This window comes from Tympanuchus pallidicinctus, unplaced genomic scaffold (genome assembly GCF_026119805.1).
Source record: "Tympanuchus pallidicinctus isolate F22 unplaced genomic scaffold, pur_lepc_1.0 scaffold11, whole genome shotgun sequence".
Taxonomy (NCBI): domain Eukaryota; kingdom Metazoa; phylum Chordata; class Aves; order Galliformes; family Phasianidae; genus Tympanuchus; species Tympanuchus pallidicinctus.
The window spans coordinates 21,013,018-21,036,139 of NW_026294627.1; the positions used below are offsets into that span (position 1 = coordinate 21,013,018).

A 23,122-nucleotide genomic window follows, 5' to 3' on the forward strand; every position below is an offset into this window, starting at 1 on the left:
TTTTCTCCTCCTTGTTCAAAGAATTCTGCAGGAGGCCAGGAGAATAGGGATTAGGTCCACAGAGGGGAAATGGTTCTTAGAGAATTTTTTACAGCATGAAAAAGAATCTAGACCACGACGCCTCCATGGTTGCAGTTTAATTCAATGTTTCCTGGTCAAAAATGAGATATTTCATATTCTTAAGAAAGAAACTGGAACTGACAAATTCATTACTTAATCAGGCTAATCTAGTAAATTAAGAGGTAATTCTGAAGAAATAATGAAAACTCTCTGGTGGCATATTAATTATGACTTTCTTTTCAGCTATTAAGAAGGGAGGATTACGGATGTAGCCACGAATAAAAAGAGATCTATTTTCAGGGTCAGTGGATTTATCTTTTCACAGGCCTAACAGAAGAGAATAAATTGATTTCTCTCTGTGCAGGTGATTTGTGAAGTCTAGCACCAGAGATGTCTTTTTTTCTCTACATTGCATAATTAAACTGGATCTGTTTAAAAATTCAGCATCTACCGAGATGTACACAAATCAACATTTTTGAGCAAATATCTTACAACCCCTGAAAACATGCAACTCTGCATGCTAAAATCTTAACTTTCTAATTGCAATGCCAGTCCTTTAATTTGCTATTTGAGAGTTTTGTGTCTCCTACCTAGAGTTGACAGAAAGAGATGACTGTCTGGGAGATATCAAGGAACACTGTGCCACCATAGTTTGACTGTGTGGCAATTGTTCACTAAAAAATACCAAACTCTATGGTGTATGAAGGGAAATAAAAGGAGAATTAACAAGGTGATTTATCTGCCTGGTGTGCACTATGTCTACATTTCAGGATGAGCAGCTGGACACAATCTAGATCCTATTTTCCCTATCCTCTTGTTACCCAAAAGAGGAGAAATATGAGATCTGAACTGTACTTTGATGTAATGCTGTTAACCTGTTTTTGTTGTTATTTCCAATTTTCATTTCCCTGAACATAACAGAAACAAATAACAGGAGGTAAGTTTGACTTTTGAACCTGCCTTCCACTAAGAAAAACAAAAATGAAACCTTAAAAACCCCAAATCCATCTACTTCCCAGGGAGCATTTAGTGATGACCACAGACTGCTGATTTGCAAGCAGTCTGCAGGCACCTGTATGCGACTGCATGCCTGGCAGATGCTAAGGGCCAGGACAGAGGCAACACACAGAGTAGCTGCATTCTCCAGTTTCTCCCTGCAGAAGTGTCGTGTTTGGTGGCTTTCTGTATCAGAGTGCAGAGAAGGACAGATGTGCCTCTCAGCTCAGATTTGGGCAAACCCACACCACCTGGCTGAGGCACTGCCTGTGCTGGCTCTGTGCTCAGTAGCGGCTTTGGGATGGATACAGAAGGCTGGAAGAGCAGAGCATTCCTTCATCCTGTTTGCTAACAGCTACTTATCACTGGAGACACTTTGTGTTGGCTGGACACCTCAAAACAATGGTGACAGCACTGCGAGTCCAACATTAACAATACAATTAAACCCTCCTACACCACTTCAATGGAAATCTCTGCCTAGCCAGCACAGCTCTGCAGCAGCAGGGCTATAACTAGCGTGGTGTGCAGGCTCTGGGTTTCTAGTAACTACCTTTTGACATGTTGCCCATTGAGTGGAAACAAATTAGGGAAGACATCTGGTTTGTCACCTGGGGGCAGGTGGTTGCAAGACGGAATCTGCATGGGAAACCAATTTTTTACACATGGTGATAGGATAAGGGCGAATGATTTTAACCTGAAGGAGGAGAGATTTAGATTATATGTCAGGGGGAAGCTTTTCACTAAGGGGCTGTTGAGGCACTGGCACGGCTGCCCAGAGAGGTTGTGAATGTCCCATCCCTGGAAGTGTTCAAGGGCAGGCTGGATGGGGTCCTGGGCAGCCTGAGTTGGCGCATGCGGGGCAGCCCTGCCCGTGGTAGGGGGTTGGGAATATAGATGACCTTTAAGGTCCCTTCCAGCCCAAGTCATTCTATAATCCTATGGTTCTATGATACTATGATCTTCCATTATAGCCCTTTGGAAAGCAAGCAACCTAAGGCACAGAGGCACCACATATTCTCAGTTTTGCTGAACATATGAAATGTTTAAATATAAATAAATTTTAGACATAAGGAAGAACTTTTTCTCTCAGAGAGTGGTCAGGCACTGGAATGGCTGCCCAGGGAGGTGGGTCACTGTCTATGGCAGTGTTCAAGAGGCATCTGGATGACGTGCTGAGTGATATGGTTTAGTGTTAGTGGTGGCAGTGGTGATGAGGAGATGGTTGGACTAGATGATCTTATAGGTGGTTTCCAACCTTGTAAAAAGAAAGAAAGAACAATAATCACATGACAACTTGCTCTGAATCCTTCCTCTTATTACTGCAATGTTTTACTCACGAGATCACCCCACTCTCTTATTGCATTCAACATTTAAAAAAAATGCTTTGGAAGAACAGAAAGTAAGTGTGAAACTGGATCTCAATAAACACAACAGCTTTTGGGCCTTACCCCTCACCTTCGTCTACACTTGAAACTCCACTGCTGCTGAAAGCAATCCTAACTCTCCCAGCAGTTGTCATTGTAGGTTCCTTGCATGGACATAGTGGTGGAGAGTTAATGGTTGGACTTAGTGGTCTTTTCCAACCTTAATGATTCTATAATTCTATGATTCTGTATAGTGGTGTACTGTAGCAATGAGCAAAGCCAGGTAATAAAAGTGGGTTAAACTCATCTATCTTCGAGAGCAGTTTCCCTGTTTGGTTTTACTGCATGAATGTACAGGTTTCACTGCATAAGACAGGAGGGAGAAGGAAACGAGTGACCTAGAGGGGTTGCAAATGTATGGGATGGGGTAGGAAAGAGGGTCTGCTCCATTCAAAGGTGCTGAAGTTTTATGAGGGCAGTCAAAGAACCCTTGCCCTCATTTCACCATGGCAAAACCTTGCGCTGCTGAGAAGAGGCATGACACTCCTTGGGTAGACAAATCCCAAAAGGGAAATTGCACTACTGCTTGCCTATAACCCTGTGGTCAGTTTGTGATCCTGATGAACATGCACATCCATCTTCTAGAGCAATTGACTGCAAGTCCCCAGTTTTGCAGTATCTCTTCCTTCAAGAACCATCTGCTTAATAATAACCACTGACTTGTAAATGAGAGGAGGATAAAATACATGCTTTTATCAAGAGAGACAAAATAGCACTTTTTCTGTCTTTCAACAAGAAATATCAGAGAGCTCCGGTGAGGTCTCATATTACTCAGATTTGTAGCTTTTACAGTCCAGCATTTGCTGATAATGTATGAAGTATGAAATTAAATCAACTGTCAGACCAAATGAAAAAATACACTATGCAATACATTATCCTCTGTTTTTTGTTTTTTTTCGTTGTTTTTTTTTTTTCTTTTTAATTATTGCATTTCTTCATTCACCTGCTAATTCCCCAAATCCAGCCACTTACAATGAATCTTCCAGTCAGTAGTGGGATTTAGCAGGGCTCCACTGTAAAACAGCATTCACATTTCACTTGAGAACTGGAAACCTATAGTGTTGAAGGGCACCAGGCACAAAAGCTGTCAGTCCACAACTATATTTGATTTCCATATGCTTACCCAACCTCACCTCCTGTGCTGGGAAATCAACACACGATGTGCTAATTTTTTGAGTAGTTGCTCCTTTTCCCTCTCCTTCTCCTTTTCCTTTTTTTTTTAAATCATGCTTATCAAGGCTCAGATGGCTTCTCAGAGGTTCATGTGGGATCACTGGGATGTGGCCGCATGACTAATTTTTTAAAGCCCATGCACAGCCCTTCAGGAATGCAGCCGGACGTAAGTCCTGAGCTGCTTGATTGTGATGACTGAATTGAAATACATTGTGGTGCTTCTCTGCTCAAGAAACATGAGCTCATTAGAAGTTGAGACTATAGCTGAAGTATTAAGTGATTTGTCATTTTCTGGTTTTTATTACCATTTTAGAGCAAATATTTCACATAAAATTAAGCACCCTCTTAAAAACTCAGCACATAAGTTAAGGCGATAATGTCGGATCCCATTCCTGCTCATTTGCATGTATTAGCATAAATGGCTGGACTTGAAAAATGCCCTTTGGTTTCCCCGTTGAATTTTGCAGCAATACATATCTTTTAGAGAACACGTAATTAATATACTGGAAAACTAAAGACTCATCTACGTCACTCAAAGCACACTTCAATTCATATATATAATAATATATATTATTATAATAAATAAATATAAATTTATTTTATAAATTTATAAATAATATATATATTTATATATATAATATATATTTATAAATTATAAAAAATTTATAAATAATAAATCCCTTATTTTTTCATAGAAATGGATTTTTTTTTCTAAATCAAAATCACTCCGAAACTTGTTCAAAAGCACAAGTTCTGCAGATAGCTTTTTAGCATGCATGAGAAAAGTGCTATTTAATTTCACACTCAACTAATCCTTTAACAATTTTCTTTCAGGCAGAATATAAGAGGTTGTTATTAATTCCTTAATAAAATAAAAAATAAGTTATAGCTGGTATGTCTTTAACCTTGGACCAGCTTGAGTAATTTTTTTCCCCTCAGATAAGACAGAGAAGATCAGCACAAATGGCAAGTGATAAATTGGCCTCTGGGAATTACCTGGGAGTCCCCCTCCTCCTTTCTCTCTGGCAATGCCTTCCCTGAACCACTTCTGTTTTTAACATCAGTTTGATTCCTCCCATCCCTGAACCACCAGTGACAGAAGTTGTCAAGGTCTGATGATCCTCACCTTAAGTTTTAACTCCCAATTACGATGCAGTAATTTAACAAAGAATTTCAAAAAGACTACACCAAGCTGAGACACCCATTTGTCAGGAGTTCAGTCTGTGTCTTAAAGGCTTATTTGCTTTTTCTGGATTTGCTGAAAAGAAAAAAAAACCTATCACTCCCCTTTCTAAGATGCAGCACCAGCAATTCCATTTTACATTCAATCAATTTCATCTACATCTTCCAAACCATTCTTTCTCATTTGTCAAAGAATCATCATAGAACCGCTTGTGTTGGAAGGGACATTCCTATCAAACCTCAGAATCTCACTATATCACAGACACCCAATAGCTGTTGGCATCCTGACAAAAAAATTAAAAGAAAAAATGAAGAAGTGCTGTTATTCAAAGATGACTTCATATAGGGCAGTTCTCTTGCTAGCAGATGCTGAAGATGAACATTGCTGGCTCCTAATGGGGAGATACCCAGGTAAAAAGAATTCATTACATCTGAATGGCAATGGTGGTAGCAGTAGTAGTAACAGATGTAACAGTACTTTCAGATCATCTTGAGAGTAGCCCTGGACAAGTGAGCTCGGCTTCTTTTTTACCACCACTCTTTTTTCTCCAGGCACTTGTAATTAATATTGTATGAATAACTCTCATCACTAGCTTTACCTACAGCCTGTTAGGAATGTAGAAATACAAGGTTTCTTCTGGGTTTCTGAGTCCAAGCTCTTCCTACAATAGGAAACACGCTCTAGGTTATCAGAAACACCTCAAGAAGAAAGTTTCTCATACACAGACCAAGTTCCACTTGAAAATTAATTGGTGTTTCCTGACTCCAACACTCCTATCAGAAAAAAATGCTCAAAAATCTGTTTGATCAGTTAATCAGAAGCCATCTTCCAAATGCCAATCTAAATTCATCATGGTTCATTTCTATCCACATGCTTTTTCCCCCAGCTCGGTCATTTAGCACAAGCAATAATTTTATCCGTCCTGACATTTACTTGTGTCATGACAGAATGTGCAGGAGTGTTGGAGATGTGGGTAGATCATTTTGTATGTCCCCGGTACCTGAGCAGGTGAATGTCAAAAAAATGGCCAAACCCTGACAGCCCCTCCAAGTCGTTCACTAGGGAGGGTTAGGAAGGCATCCCTTTCCCTTACGACAGCCACAGAAATCTGCAGGTAATACAAAGCGCAGCCTCTTTATGGCAACTCCATTTTTATTGAAGGTGTTTGGCATGGGCTATCCAGGTATATATGCAGACAAGTATAAAATCCATAGACATCAGTTTTTGAAAGCTGTTATTTCCAAAAAGGAACCGTTACGGGAGAAGCATGCTGTGGGATCTGTATTAAAAATAATAATAATTTACAGTTGCTTTTTGGACACCTAATTTCTTCAGCAGCCCCTGTGCAACAAAACTTCAAACAGCCACACACGGTCTCATTTAGTGAATCTACAAGGAAGAGGTCTGCATTATGTTTGCTAAAAGATCTAGGATTTCAATTCCAGCTGCTGCTGGGTGTTCTTGATTTGTATATTAATTATGCCTGTTTGTAGCTGTAAATTTGCTTCAGATTAGCAGCCCATTGGCTCTGCGCAGGGATTCATTATACTAAGTGGCTTTTTGCACTTTCCTAGTTTTCAAATGATTCCATATTTCTGCTTTCCAAGACACTTTGAATACCTTTCTCATTCAGTGAGAGTTTTCAATCCTTATTCAGACAATTATTTTTTTTCCCTTAAGAGAAAACATGCTCCTTTGGCTCTTCTCTCCAGACATTTCTATCTGGGGGCACACCAGCTTTGTCCATGGTGCTGCTCTCAAGCACAGGACGAAGTGCTTCCTCTCCCAAGGTTACAGAGAAATGCAGTCAATTCACTTTTGCTACGCAGAATGCCTTACGCCTTGGGCTTCAGGAATTACACAAGTCTCCATGGGATGCATATGCAGTCCCACTACCCTGCTGACTTTAAATGCTCGTCACGTTGGAATAAAACCGTCCCACATGTGGAACATTTTTGCTCCTGATAACCGAGTTTTCTCCCTGCATTTCAAAATGCCCAAAAGTTCTGAGCTGTCAGCTTTGTAGTTAAGGCCTGCGAGATATGCTTGGAAATGAACCACGTTTGTAATCGGCTGCATAAATCGGCCTTTGTTTAAGGCGCTCCGACTGGTGTCTGCGTGGGAATGTTTGTGTGCAGTTAGGATATAAATGTCAATGGGGTCAAGCCGATTTCCCTCATATTTTAGGAAAAGAACCATTCTGAGCTGAAAAATTGTATGCCAAGTTTCTGCCCGAAGCCAATTTTTACGATCAAATTAAAAACCTTTGAGAATAAGAGGTTATAATGGAAATACTAACACAGCCTTAGCCGTGGCAGCACTGGCAGGCACTGCAACAATATCAGGAAAGCTCTCCCTGCCCACAGTCTAAACTAAATAAAAAAGATGCCATTTTCTAACATACACCCCAGGCTAGCAAATAACAATGATTTAATGTACTTGCCCTGTAGTAATATAGTACTGCTGCAAACCTCTAAGCCAATTTTTCTTTCTTTCTTTTTTTTTTTAATTCTTTTTAAACATATATGCCCCATAGGGAAAGGATTGTAATTTAGCTCTTATTTGTGGATATATCACTTTCATTTCAACAATTCTTGAAAGCCTTCCTGCTGTCACACAGCGCTGTATGCAAGCATCCAACTGAATAAAGACCCACCAGGCTTTTTCAGGAGTTTATTCACAGGTTTGGCCCTGCTTATTGTTGTATGCACCACATTTAAATTAGATGAGGGCTACTGTAAAGCGATAACATTGTCAATGACTGGAATCTCACTTTCCCCTCTAACAGTCTGAAGCAAATAAATGTATTGGTTGTTCATTAACAAGTAAACAGTTTCTGCTACAATGTCAAGGAAAAAGAATGTGTTCATTAATATGAACGATCTTCATCTACAAAGATGATTTACACAATGCATGTTCATGAGATAGGTTTTCCCCTAACTAGTACACTACCAAACGGAAAAGCCGATTCTTAGGACTTCCTTGAAATTACAATATTGTTTGCTTACCAATAAGAACGACAGTCTCAGTCACCTATGCCACCATTGTAAGCACTATAGTAAGTACTTAAAAAAGAGAGATTTCCGGAATCACTTGTGGAATTAATAAAATTGATAACTACAGACTTACACTGCATCAATGATACATATTATTCCTGTGATAAGTTAAGCTAAAAATAAGATTAATTTGGTTATAGAAATTCCTTAAACAACAACACTGAAATTATTTCAAACTTGAAAATTTTCAAGAATTCTCTGAAAAAATCTGCAAACACTGGCTAAAAAAGCAAAGCAGTTTGGATACACCAATGTAATCAGCATGCCTTGTGCTTTTCTGTTAACCCTCTGAGTATAGGTGTAGTACTCTGGATTTTCTGTACATTAATTCTATGAAAATTATAGGTGACAGAAATATTAATTTATGTGTTGCGACTGAATGAATCACGTTCTAAATATATTTGAGCTAGCCACTTCACCAAGTAAGAGATTCATCCATCCTAGAATTGTAACTGTACACTAGAGAAGCCAGTCTCCGGCAACTATAAGGGAAGCTGAGATAATTGCCTCAGATTAGATACGAAACTCTTAGATGGATGCATCTAGATGAGATGAAACCCATCTCAGGACCATTTAACTGCGCTATCACCTATCACCTACCCATCGCTACATTTTCACATCAAAGTTTGCTTACTATATGCAAGCTCACTAGAATATTGCACTTAGGTTGGAGATTGTGTTATCCCCACTTACACTTAATTGAGAGGAATTAAGCTGAAAGCAACCCTGTTCTATTCTGTAAATACTAAGATCAGCCCAACAGGCACCTCTGGAGACCAGATATTAGATGACTTGAACTGCTCTGTGGAAAACCTTCTCCCTTTCTACTTGGTGATAGATGGGGCCTACCACGATGGCCATCCGTCTCAGCTAACTACACTGGCTTGGCAGGAAGAAAGTAGCTTTGTATTCATAGTAAGCACTTAAAAAATTATTTTTAGCAATGCCTTACATTGATTCAAAAGGAAAATGAAGAAAGAGGTCAGGAAGATCAGTATGTACTACAGTGCTATATGCTCTCTCAGATCATCACATTAGAAATAGTCTGTTGTCTTTGATTCCTTTTTTTAAATGGTGTTTCAAGTATTTTGGGGGGCACGTAGTCTGTTCTTACTTGCTCCCAGGAATTCAGACATTAGAAAAGAAATGGGGCAGATGCTAACATGCAAGCCTGAAAAATTATTTCCACAAAGCCAAACATATATATACATGTATATGGTTATGCTTAAAATATGTGAATATATTCAAAACCACCATGGAAACTCATTTTAAAACAGTTTTCAGATTCAGATACTTTTCCTTGAAACTTACAAAGAGGCTATCAGCAATTTGAAACTCAATATGTTACAGACCTAAAAATAACTTAAATGTTTTTATAGTTATGTTCATAAAACATAAGCCAAAAATCAGAAACACGTAAGATGCTGGGGATGAGTAGTGATTTCAGGATCTAGGATTATTTTCACATACAATTTAAGTAGTGCAAGATGGTGTAAGATGAAGGAGCCAAACATCTTATTTTAATGATAAGCCTGTATTCTAAAGCAAGGCAAAGGTGATAGGAAACTCCCAGGTGGGTTTTGAGTAATATTTTTCATGCTAAAGTTGAAATGTATATATATATTTTTTCTTCTGACCTCCCTCTCTAATTAAGAAGAATGGCCGTTGGCCTTTGCTTTAAGGCTGCCAAATTTTCCCAACAGTCAAAAAGCATGTGGTATTAATGGACACATTCTTGTTACCAAGTGTATGCCTTGCATTTACACGGTTGAGCTGCATCTATTCTGAAGGGATGGCTGTACTACAATGTAGAAAGGGCGATGCAGGCAAAACATGTGCCAGATCCTTATCTGCTATAATTTGATGTAGGTAAGTAAGTGGCACAAGAGCGAATTTATTTTGGCTGAGAGTTTGGTGCCATGAACAAAAAATATCTGCCCTACCCAAATGTTATTAAAATACAGCCATTGACATCACAGTGACAGTGATGACAGTGTGTTCTATGTAGCAAGGGACTTCACAGGGACTCTAGGATTGGATAAGCATGGTCAAGAATGAGTCCTTTCCCATATGCAGCCTTCCCAAATCCTAAAACTTGAGGACTTTTGAATGGCAGTTCCTTTATCCTTTCAATTCTTGCCTCTGTGGAATTCTCCTGGAAGACACCTACTTAATTCACCTAGGTTAACAACCTGAGTTCCAGTTAGAGTGACTAAGGCCATGCATATACATAGGATTTCTGCATATGGATGTATATTCAGAAATCAGGCTCCTAAAGTGAAATTTGTTCTATTAAACTTAATAATCTTGAGTTTGGTGTCTGATGTGAGCTCCTACCAATGGTTCCTTCTACAGTCAAAGAAGTGAGATCAATAGATGTATCAAAACGTGAGTCCTTCCTAAAATGTGTGCCACAAGAGATGAGATGAATCAAACCTGAAAATGCTCATTTCTGTACTACCAAGAAAGTCAGGAGATCTAACTTAAACTAAATGTCCCACTTCTAGTTTAACACTGGCTGAAGTTAATTGCTGTGTATGAAATATTTGTACCATTTGTGTGAAAATTCACAAGATGAAAATCCTATATTCAAAATCTTCAAAGCTTTTAATATATAAATTTTTTTATGACTGAAACAATGAAAGATGCATTTTAAAAGATGGGGAACCAAAACAATTTCAGTGTTTCTCAAAATGTGGTTCACCTGATACTTCCATCTAGAAACGCAGTAGAACATTACACCAGATTCAACAAGGTGCAGGTACACATTCAGTGCCACAACTGCTTGTAGTGATAGCTGCATGGGCAAACACAACTCAACAGAAACTGCACTGTGGGCAACTTGCCCTGTTCCTCCAAACTTTATTTATACTTCCCAGCAAGATCAGCAAAGTCTGCACATCTTTTTGGGCAGCATACTGATATTTCCATTTGTATGATACTAAATACAAAGAGACAATGAAAGAGAGAAAAAAGAGGGGGGAAGACAGAGAAAACCACATTTTTATGACTTTTTAAAAACACCATGACAAAATTTTGTATTTAGATGGGAAAGCATCAAATATTGTTGATTTTATATGGGTGAAAAGTGAAAGTATAACTTTAATAACGTTATCTTTCATTTTAGAATAGGATTCTGGAAGCTGCATTTTCTATTCTAGTGAAATTTTGAGTGAATTTATAATCACTTTTTTTCTTTCAAATTACAACATTTGAAGCAAAAGTCTACAAAGTACAATATCTCTGTGGAAGCCAACTTTACAATAATGGTTAAAGAAAATGCTGCAATGCTTGTTGAGGTTTTAACAAACCAAAAATATGTATATTCTGTGTAAATGCCCATTTTATTGAATATTACAAATAGAAATGTGAGTTATTTTTAGTTTCTCCACTCTAAGACAAAAACTTTCACTAATACAGGTTAGGCTTTACATATATATTAAGTGACTTTATTTTCCCCAATTCAGAAATACTCTAGCTGTTTTAAGGGTAATTCTCAATTTTAATATTTAAATTTCACCACAGTATTAGCTGTGGCTATCTATGTGATAACCTGGTCACGCTGAATTGAAGGATGTCTGTACATTTTTGAAACAGGACCTTCTCAACTACATCACTACTTACTTTACATGACAGAACGTGTTCTCAAGCCACTTCCCAAGACTCTGCGTTGTCACTGGCAAAAACAATAGGGAAGCAACCCTCCGTGGCCATCATCATGTCATCTGCTGTAAACTCTAAGGCTGCCCTAAACTTAATTTCCCAACTTAAACTTAAACTTAATTTTGATTCCTGCTTAAACTTAATTTTTATCCTGCATAATATCCTCCAACAACAGTCATTTTCTACGGAAGCATAATGCAAGTTTAGAATGAGCTGCTGTGGAAGATACTATTTGTTTCACTATATTTTTGTTTTTAAAGCCCATATTTGTAGCCCCTAAGCAATAGTGTGTTTGGTACTATTTTGGCCCAAAGCTAGCAAGGAACTTTAGGGTACTATAAAAGGTATGTGCGTATAAAAGCAAAAAAGCCAGAATAAAGCCCTAATGTGGGCAGTCAAGATTTAAGTTGATTCTTTACTCAGAGGGTTAACATGTGCTAAAATTACATACTGCAGTTCCTAACTTCACTGATGAAAACATTCACTGCTTCTATCTTGAAATAAAAAAAGCAAAATAGCCTTAACCCTTTGAGGATAATATTAGCAGCAAGTTACAATCTAAACAGAGAACAAGTATTTCAATTAATTAGGAAATAATTCTTACAAAGGTTCTGTAAGCACCTTTTTCTATTCCACTATCTCAGCGGTTAGTGCTGGACAGATTGGATGTGATCACCTCACACGGGTCTGAAGGATTTTCAGGGTCTCAAAGGGTTAAAGCCAAGACTTTTGAGTAAAAGTGTTTTATTAAAAGGGTGAGTTAGGTGAGCGAACAGTCTCGGATGAACTTGGTGAATAGTCTTCCGATTCGGAGTTGAGTTCAGGTGGAGCCTGCTGTGCCTTGTAACGTCCCCTCACATCCTGGTTGCGTCTTCGTCGGAAAACCTGCCTCTCCTTATCAAGAGCGGTGGTCTGGCAGGGGCATAAAATGAGAATAAATGAAATTAGGCTGTGTGTGAAATGCAAAGCTAATGAAAACCATGAGTTTTTATGTGGCCCGCAAATACCAGGGATAATAAGTGTTCAGACCAAATTAAACCTGTTCTGTTTCAGTCAAGTCTGAAAGGTTTAGCCCACAACATGGCTAAACACTTTAAAAAGTGCATTTCCCAAACCTTAAGAGGTAGTCTGACATCATCAAGCAGATACAGTACCATATATATGGATGCCATATGTTCTACTTCTGGATGCTATTAATTTCATATTTTAGTAGATTCAAGTTTCAAGCCAAATACCAACTGACCTTCCCCCCACCCTTCTCTAAGTATAAATCTATTTCTATAGGTGAGGCAGAGAAGTATGTTTGTCCTTGATTTGACCTAATGAAGGTTGATACACACTCACCCATGTTCAAGTCAGTGCAATTGGCTATCAGAGATGGATTGGGATGAAGTTGTCAGACAAGAGAGGAAAAACAAACACTGAGGGGAGCTAGCCCAGCTCTTTCACACCTCTTCATGCTACTCAATGGATGTTCTTAGGAAGAACGCTAAAGAGCTCTGGTGGAAGAATCCATTTAGCCTGTTTATCCTGCCTCCTCCCGTTAACCAGGATCTATCAAATTAAATAGTCATCAGACTTTATCAAGAATCCAGATATCAATAGGGAGATCCAGAAAAAGAGGAGACAGAATGTTTATTTGATAGGCTCTTATTTTTGGATTAGTTTCTGCCACTTGTTGAGAGTGTGGTTCTTAATACGATGGCTGAAACTTCAAATCACATCCCTTCTGCTTTGTCTGTCACATTCACAAGGTGAAGCTGCAACCCAGTAAGGGCAGTCCAAGCCTGGCCAATGATTTCAAACTAGGGGTGGTTTTTTTTTCTGTTTTCCTGAAATCACTAATAATACAAGTTCAACAGGATGGCCTTGATTCAGCAAGAGCGTTTTGACACATAGTTAACTGCTTTCTGAGGCAGGGCTATCTTCTTGAGACATGGCCCGTGTTTTTGGGGAAAAAGGTAAAAAAAGGGAAAAGGCAGATGAGATTACCCACAAAACACAAATGGTCATTCGGTAATTACACTGGAGGAAAGGATAATGTTGAGAATTGAATAGGTTTAACTCCTTGTAAATTCTCTTCCCTAGCATGAAAATTTCAGTCTAAAAGAATGTAACCAAAAGGTTATTCTGCTTTGAAGGATTTATTGTTTTCTCTTGAGATATACATGACTGATTTCTCTAGAAAATGTACCAGTTATACTTTGGGCCTCATAGGGGAGCAGAGATGCATTTCTAGCCAATATACTCTTAAAATCAAAATGAAAAAGAAATCCATCATACAGGTGCAGAATAGCATTATAGCCATCCATGCTCTAAAATAATGCAATCAGCATTCAATAATGATGTAATAGAGACAGAAAGATGGACGAGAGTACAGAACTACTAGAGCAAATGGATTTAGTTAGGCTAAATTGCTGAACTATTTCTGAGTCCAGAACCTACACAGCACTACTTTAAGGGGGTAAAATAGTTACCTTTCCTAAGTTCATCCCTCTATTTTAAATAATTTCTAAAAAATGCAACACTTACAATCTGCTGAAAATTTGTTTGTTTACTGCTAATCTCTTGGATAAGAGCACTCATTAGTATTTTCAATGTCTTTAATGTTTCTCGGCCTTGAACCAATTCAGTTTTTGATTATTTTTTTAATGTGAAACAGCAGAATACCTAGATCATTTACACACAGTGAATATACCACATACTGTGTGAAAATTGAAAAGAATGGCATATATTACCATTCTATAAAATACAGATTTCCATTTAAAAGATTTTTTTATGCTTACAGGAAATAAGCATTTATTTAAAGTTTAAGCCACATCACATCATGCTGCGGTAACGGATACTCTCCTCCAAGAAGGTTAAACATTTCTGGTCAAATAAATAAAAAATAGTTGTATTGAATTCAAAATTTAGTTTTAAAGTCTGGTACAGGAAAATGGTAAATGTATATGTAAAAAGTGAAAGTATTTGAAATTAGAAGTAATTAGAACTAATTAAAATTAGAATAAAGTTACAGAAAAGTGAATACTCTTGAATAAAAGGTTCTTTTTAAAGTTTAGCCTGGGATGTTTCTTTTTTTTTTTTTTAAAGGACACAATCATTAAACTGCAAAACTAGTTAGACAATTAAATATCAAGACATTATTTTAAAGATGTCTTCAAAAGTAAAACCCAAGATGCTGCTTTTCTGCTATCGTTAAGGAAGCTTTGGAGGCTATTTGTCTAAATATATGTAAAGGCACTTCTTTCCTCAATAACCAAAAGCAAGTGAAAATCCCTGATCGTTCCATCTAATCCAGCACCTATACGCTACAGTTTGTAGTACCAAGAATTTCTGACTGGTTAACTCTTCAGAAATTCCCTGTGATATTTTTGAGACAACATTTTTCTTCACATTTTTACCAGAAGTCTTACCCTGAATGGGTTCTGACTGGCTTTTATCCAGAAGGCCATCCATGCCTGCAGACTCCATGGCATTATGTGTTCCCTCTCCTGGTATGCGAGACATTCAGAGCCTTCCTCACCCAACAAGCTTATCAAATAAAGATGTATGAGGTCACTGAGCCAGAAGGGACTATTGATCAGGTGAAAGCAAAACTACGTAGACCATATTCTAGCATTTAGGGTTTCTAACATTTAGGGTTTCACACGTCTAAACCACAGAACGGGGTCAGTCCTGGACATGCACAGAGCAGTCACTGTTCCCTCTGGACTTGCAAGATAGGGTTTGTTCCACCCAAAGTTATGGTGACATTTTGCACTTCTGGCATTTGTTATGCTACCATACTGTATAGCATTCAGCATTTGGCACAAAGGTGGTTTTTCATCTGATGATGTCAGTTACTTTTTGCCTCTGAAAATTTTAAAATATGAAATGCAGGGAAGATACAATATACGCTGGCGTACTGACTGCATGTGTTTTATAATGCAGCTCTCACCTCCTGTTTCCTGTTGTCCATGTGGCACATTCAAAAAATCAGCATTTTCACTATTATTGCTATTTTTGTAACAAAGACCTCTTATATGTATTGCCTTGATTTAAATGATTTATTATTTCATGTACTATTCACTGTTGGGTGGCTCGCCAGGGCATGAATTGGTCCATTACGGATTTTCAGGGCATTTCTTCTTTAAGCTCCTCTTTCAATAAATAATAAGAGGATCTGAAGTGCACTTATGCTTCACAGGGTTGCGAAGCCCAGATTTTCATTATCACATTTTGACATTTTTTCTCCCAGCTTGAGGTGAGAGAGTGAGAACTTTGAGCACTATATGATAGTAATGGCAACTAAAATGTTAGTGTAGTGTTCTTATTTGAGCTATGCAGCTGTCCTCTTACAATCCATATGAGGAAATGTAGAGCTTCTTATCCAGGAGCAGATAAGTAGATTGCCTTTAATAGTTTGGTGCTGATGGGTCTGAAGCACTTCATTAAGCACTAATGTATTTTGCATCAACATTTAGTAATCCTGACACCCAGTACCAAATGGTTAACAGGCTATTTTCCTTTTTTTTTCTTTCTTTCTTTTTTTTTTTTTTAAATGCATTTTATTTGAAGTAAAATGGTGTTATTTTAAAATCATCGCTACTCTCATCTAAATGCTGTGGGACAGCTAGTGCTTTTCCAGGATATTACCATTGGGAGCATCTTTTTCCTGACCTCTAACTCAAGATGTTGCAGGACTCCCGAGCCATGCAAATTCTTTTCTTCTTGGAAAAGGTTGAAGTCCGTGTTTATGGACAGACATTCAAAAACGGCATCTGCTTTGATATACGTGTGGGATTTGCAGAGGAAGGCACCTTATTTTAGTTGCGGGGTGATATTTTCTGTCAGATCAGTAATTACTGAAGCAACTGCTTTTTATGGACGCAAGCAGTGATTGTTTTTCTTTTCACTTGTCTTAATTTACTGCTGGCCACCAAATATAGATATACATTCATTTCATTAATAAAAGAACATTATTGTTGCATTTTGCCTCTTAGCCCATACATTATTCATAAAGGCTAGGAGACGGAACTGGGGATGCAGCTGTTCATGTATTAATCTGAGAACCATTCCCTTCACTTGCTTTCATTCTGCACGAACATATTTGCAATTTGTCTGCAATTTTTGTGATGCTTTGTTAGCAAGTGAAATTAAATGGACATATGTATTGCAACATTGGTCTTTATCTTCCAGTGCATTCTTCTATACACACATAGGTGTGTGCATGTATTTAAATGTTCATGCCTGGATAATTTTACCCTATTTCCTTAAGCTTTTGGCTAGTGACCTCCATATACTGAGATATGTAACGACAGATTTCCCTACTGTAAAAATGACCATTAAGTGATAGCAGCAACTTTTACAATACAAGGGCACAAGGCCACGTCAGGCAGCCTTTCAGTATGCCTTTTTTCTATTGTTTTCCATTGGCTTCTTGGTTATATATATATACATATATATATATATACATCCATACATGTACGATAGATTCATGATTCCAGACACTTCTTGGAGAGTGCTTCAAACTTTGCAATGCACCTCAGTCCAGGAGTGAAAGACGCATTTATTTGTAGCCCCTCAGGCACAAGCCATTACTAAGTCAAGTTACATGGTGATTTGGAGAGGTGCAAATGACCACATCGAGGGGACAAATCCGTCGAGTGGATTTGAACTTAAACCTCCAAATGCAAAAGGCCAGTGCTTCAGTGCACCATGTAACCTCTGGCATGGAATTTTGCTTACATGAAAAGAAAAAAGAAAGAAAACCAAATCAATTTGATGTATGCTTCTTACTGTAGTGGTGAGTGAATACCATGATAAGTATCCCACACATATAACTGCTGAATTCATATTGCTATATTTAAGTTCATGTTTACTCTTTGACATTCCCCCTTTTTGGAGACACGATTCCTCAGCTGGTTTCAATTACACGTGGAAGAGACCTAGGGCCAAGTTGTTTGCATGGGTGAATTTTATTTCTAGTTTGTAAATCAGTTGTGGTTTTCTTAGTCACAGATCAGGAGAAGAGCTTTTAAAGGAGTTTAGATGTTTGTCTGTTTTCACTAGTATTAAGTTTACAGAGGGTTTTACTGCATTAAAAATGGCACTTTAGAGACAGCAAGCCTAATCCCAACTACTCTGCCCACTGTCAAGACATTTGCTTTTAACTTTTGACTTGAAAGTGTATTGTATCCACTCGAGGCAGGTGTAAGTAACTTGACAGATGCAAAGTATCGGAAATTAGGAACCAAGAACAGACTGGAATGAGGGATTTTCAAACGAGCTATTCAGATACTTTTCAAAATGGGACAGTGAGAACTGTATTTTAAAAATCCAGTATTTTATGAATTCACATCTACAGGATTGATGGCTTCATTACACACAGAATGTAACCGGTCTCCTTGCTGCTGTCATTACATAGATAAAATTATTAATGACTTTCCCATACTTTGACTTTCCTGAGTTTTACTTTGCTCTCTTAGGTTTTATATAGTATATGTGGATATATTAAAAATAATATGTAAAAATCTTTTATATACTCACATTTTATACTAATATTTCACATTAGGTACACCTGCACTGGTGTTCCCTTGATATTTACAAGCAGTCCAGACAAGGCAGAAAATTTAGGTCATTTTGTCAGTAACAGATTAAAACCCGACATAAAAAATCCGACATAAACCTGAACTGCTAAGGAAACACAGGCAGGGTGAAAGGAAATGTTGGTGAGTTATTCAAAGTATGGCCTTCAAAATGCTGCCACTGGTAGGAACTGGTAAGGCAGCTGAAGAAGGCTGTGTTCAGGACGCTGCAACACCTGGGGCTAAGGAGAAGTAAGGCTTGAAATACTTTCACCTTTAACATTCTAGTTTAGACACAAAAAGGCCAAAAAGTCTAAGCTACATGAAGTGTTAGAAGTCTCTGTTAAGTAGATTTTAAAGAAAAGTTCCTCACAAGAAAGGAAATCTAGATATTTCAAAAGGACAATCAGGTGCCATACTTTCCATGTGGATTTTTTGTAGATACTGTTGCTAAATTCCAACAGAAGGAAAATTATCAAAGTTAAATGCATGGCTTGTAATCCTTTTACAAAGTGATCTATTAGCAAATGGGCAGACTTGAAAGGAAAAAAAGAAATCCCAAACATAATTCCTCTGCTCAGAGATGAGAAGGGAGTAATAAATACTTGCTGTCTTTGACTTTACATTGGTAATTTGAGATGAATGAACACGAGAATGCAGCACCGGCATTAGCCAACATCCCTGCCTTTCCTGGCTATCAAGAATAAACACCTCAGCCTATTCCATCATCTTTGAGTCTGAATGATTTTACTGATTTGGCCCTTATATTTTTTGTGTTCTTTGTATTGAAAGGTTTTCTAGGCGTATCTCATACTGGCTACAACTACTACTGGCCACAATGTTTGTTAAATTTTAGTACCTTCAGAAAGTCCCATCACTTAAAAACACTTGAACATTTTGCCTTCCTGACAGGGAATAAAGCAGGATGTAAACGAGCAGTTGGAATATCAGGATTTAGAGGCACTTTGAATAGGAAAAAAGTCTTTTAAGCTGAGAAAGGAAAAGGTTTTCTGGTTGACTGAAGGAGGAAAGAGTGCCTTTTAAAGACATATTTTAGAAGACTTGCTAGGAACCAAGGATGATCAAAGGAGTGGGAAAGAAATGAATATTTTAATACTAACAAAGGAAGAATTACATTTTCCTCGGACCTGCTTTCATTTTTCTCCATACTTGTGAATTCAGGTTAATTTTAACAGGCCTGTGACAAATTAACTGTTTTATAGATGGGAGTTGATGAACCTTTCATATGCTCTACATTTGTGCTTGCATTTACCCCTAAAAAGTAAACAATTGTTAAAACAAAATGGTTTTATTTATACTACAATGCTGGTCACTACAGCAGTTGCTGGTTTCTTGGAGATGAAAAGGAACAGATACAAAACAGGGCTTGTTCCGAGCTACTCCTGTTGTAGCATTTCCTAATTACGCCTATGAGCCCTGCTCTCCCAATTTGGCTTTGCACACTAGGTGCACTGTTTAGAAAGCACTAATTATAAACATTGTTGTTACTGCCCCCAGCTGGAAAACAGAGCAGTTTATGTATGAATAAGGGAGATTATCGCCCATCTGCTCCAGCCCATTATTCAGGGATATGTCAGTTTGCATGCTGATGGCAGCCATTACTACTGCTTTGCTCAAATGGCTTTATATTTTCTTAATACATATATAAGCATTTATTTATTTACCACGTTGCAGAATCGAAGTCTTTTCCCTTTACCTCCCAAACATACATATGGTTTGTTTCAAAATCTGGGCCAAGCAGTTAAACTGAGTCAAGGCCAATCTGAGAAGAGACTTCCCCACTTCTGGTTCTCTGCTTCCCCTGAAGACGGATCTTTAAGAAGTTTTTTTCTTTTTTTTTTTTTTTTCTTTTTTTTTTCTCTTTTTTTTTTCGAGGGGTGTTAAAAGTAGCAAAGCAAGAAAATAAAAGGATTTTATCCTTTTAAGCTGATCATAGTAGCAGTTAACCTCTTGGAGGACAGATCAGTGATAAAGCTGCTGTGTTTTCCTCTGTTTTACAGAGGAGGCATTAAATCCGCAGCTGTCTAACAAAGTCCTGCTTGACACAGAATGCCATCCTTCCTTAGGAAGAGGAAAGTACTCCCAATACTCTCACCAATACCTATCTAGAGAGGGGCACTCAGGACCCCTTCTGCAGGGAAAACCCACACTGTGCAGCTGCTGTGCTGCTGCCTCCTCTGTCTGCTGCTACAGGACGAGAGGCAGCAAAGCGTGATGCTAAGGGACAAACAGACAAAGCATGGTTTGCTATTAATGTTTTGCAGGTTGCTGTAGGTTTATGGCCATGAACACAAGTGCCATGGGTTAGAATTACAGGCACTGCTACACGCTTGGAGGGGAAACATTTCTCAGTTCCTTCTAGCCCAAATTTAACTGATGGATAGGAACTACTTTTCCACTTCTTGGTTGAAAAGTAGGATTTTCTTTCTTTCCCCAGAACATCCATATCACAATCTCCTTAATCCTCAGTGTGTGCTCAGGGAACTGCTAGGTTTGAAGGAAACCGTGCTGCAGTCCAACCGACCCATGCAGGCAGTGAAATGATCCGAGGGCGGGATTCTGCTGCACTGGGAACACTCGCAGCGACCATCTCTGCTGTTTCTCAAATGTGGTTGATTCGCTGTTTTTTTCCCCGAATACCTCACAGATGAGTCTTTAAAGGCAGCATTAGAAAACACAAGAAACTTATAAAAATCTCGTTAGCTATCAAAACCCAGCTCTTGTGAGTAATAACGAGGAAAGAAGCCAGCGAATAACCACTGGATGGGAACGGCAGAGCTCTGATTGATGGAGGAGGTGTGGGCCTGGGGTGGGCTATGGGAACAGGACCCTCCTCGCCCCGCTCCAGCACAGCCCCCCACCCCGAGCCCCCCGTCCCCATACAGGATAAGCCAGCTCACACAACCCTGGCACAGTTACACAATGAGGAAAAATATATTCGGAAGACTCATGCAATATTTAAAAAAAAAAAAAACAACTGAAAGAAAAAGAAATAGGCATCAGAAAGTTTTAAAAAACAAAATAGAAAGAATGCATCATTAGAAACACAAGCTTACCAGCACATACAATGCATTGTATTTCATTGAACTTGGGAGAGTTTCTAAGTGCTCTGCTCTGTAAATGCATTGTTCCATCTAAGGTAAGGATTGTGTTCGGTGGGTTTAAAATGACAGTATATAGCCCCACGTCTCCGTGGGGAAGGAGGAGGATATATGCTGAGAGCCTGTTGCTGCTCCTGGTGCTCAGAAGTGGGGAAGCAGATGCAATAGGGGTGCACACTTCAGCATATCGGGGTTGTCTATATACACTGTCCTTTTAACTAGGAGGGAATTGGTACTGAGCATGTGCAATGGAGAGAAAGCTGGCGATGTGGGTGTGAGGGATGGGTGAGGAGAGGGAATGAGGGGGTGTGGCATCTCAATCAGGATTCAAACGAAACCGATAAAGCAGCATATGGACCGGAGAACAAATCAAAAAGCATGTTTATCCACTGGAGGAACTGGTGAATGGAGACTGCCAGCACGTTGCCATGGAAACACTGACTGTGGGAGCTGCACCAGCGCATACCTTATCCAATACATTCCTGGTTGTTGGTAGTAGTCCAAAGACCCTGATCTCTTGATGGTAAACCCGTGGTCCAGCTGAGCAGAGAGAAATGGGGCAACTCAGTGGATCAGCATTAGGCTAAAGAACTCAGACTCCAGAGCAAGCGTCCCTGCTTAGTGTAACAGTTACTGCGTTCAGAAGGCACTTAGCTAACATCCTACAGCTAGCGCTAGAAAGAAAAAAGTAAAGAAAGAAAAGGAAAAAACACTAACTCTAGAGCCTGTCCTCCTAAATCAGAAGCCAATTTATTCAGGCTAAAACGGAGTTTGCAAAATAGGTTACTTAATGCATAATGCACTCATGTAAAAGTCTGACCAATACCTCGTTACCTCCGAAGACAGAAGTGCCCCTTTTAAGTTGCACATAACAGTAATGGAAAATCATCTTTTGCAATTAAATGGAGTGGCTTAATAATTTACAAAAATGCAGTGCAACCATCACAGGGAGCGGGCTAGACAGACTGCACCAGGCTTAAATTAGAGTGCTTCATAATCATGGAACGTGCAAAGATGAAAAGAATCAGGTTTTGATACCCCATCAATCACAGTAATTCATTTCTAAAAATGCGTTAACCTTGGAGAGGGCTCCTCGGAGCCATGAATAGCATTGTTTGTCATTCCAGCTTACACCTCATGCTCAAAAAGATAACAGTACGGAACTATTAGGTTCAAAATTGCACCAATTAAAGTCAAAATGGAAATGAACTTAACGTCGTGTCCAGAAAAGTGTGATTCTGATATTATTTTGGGAGTAGAGATCTCTGAAGTTTGGCTTATCGCTAGCAGAATAATGCGTATGGGAACAAAGAAAAGAGGCTGTTTTCTCTGACCCTCCTGTGCTGCACGGCATTCGGCCGAGGCATCATTTAGCAGAATTAAACGGGATTTTAGGGGAAATGTCTTGAGAGAGACGCTGCCCACTTTGAAACAGGGAGCTGGGATGCTTTTCATGTTTTGCCCCATGAAGAGAAAAGGTCATTTTGTGCTCCCCTAAGAGCGTGGCATGTATTTCCACACTGGTAACAGTTTCTGATTCTAAATTCAGGAAAGCAGTTTGACACATTTCTGGTTACCAACTCCTCAAAGGGTAGCAAGGAGATATTGGTAATTTTTTCTTGATGACTATATTGCAAATGTTGAATTTGATAATTAAATCCTTTTTGTTAAAACAATGCCTGTTTCATCTTATTTAGAATGAGTTAAAGGACGTTTCCTGTTTAAAAACATCAGAACCCTGTAGCTGTGGTTTTTCTGTCTGCTTACCTACGCTGGTCTGCTATTGCCATCTACTGGCTGCATGGCATACTGCCTACAGAATGCACAAAAGGGACTTGGCTTGAAAAGCAGATCTAAATGACTGCTCTAAAATCCA

The 23,122-nt window shown here is 38.7% G+C and overlaps 1 protein-coding gene across 3 annotated transcripts in view; it reads right to left on the bottom strand.

Moving 5' to 3' along the window:
- Positions 1-10,724: 10,724 nt before the first annotated feature.
- DCLK1 (doublecortin like kinase 1) overlaps positions 10,725-23,122 on the bottom strand; it is a 229,945-nt gene continuing 217,547 nt past the window's right edge. For 2 of the 3 annotated variants that reach the window (XM_052671018.1, XM_052671021.1), the window contains one exon: positions 10,725-12,467. In XM_052671018.1, the coding sequence (XP_052526978.1) occupies positions 12,303-12,467 (165 nt within the window). In that variant the 3' untranslated portion in view covers positions 10,725-12,302. Of the gene's footprint in view, positions 12,468-21,712; positions 21,787-23,122 lie in introns of all 3 variants that reach the window. The other variant, XM_052671020.1, reaches the window with a different exon arrangement.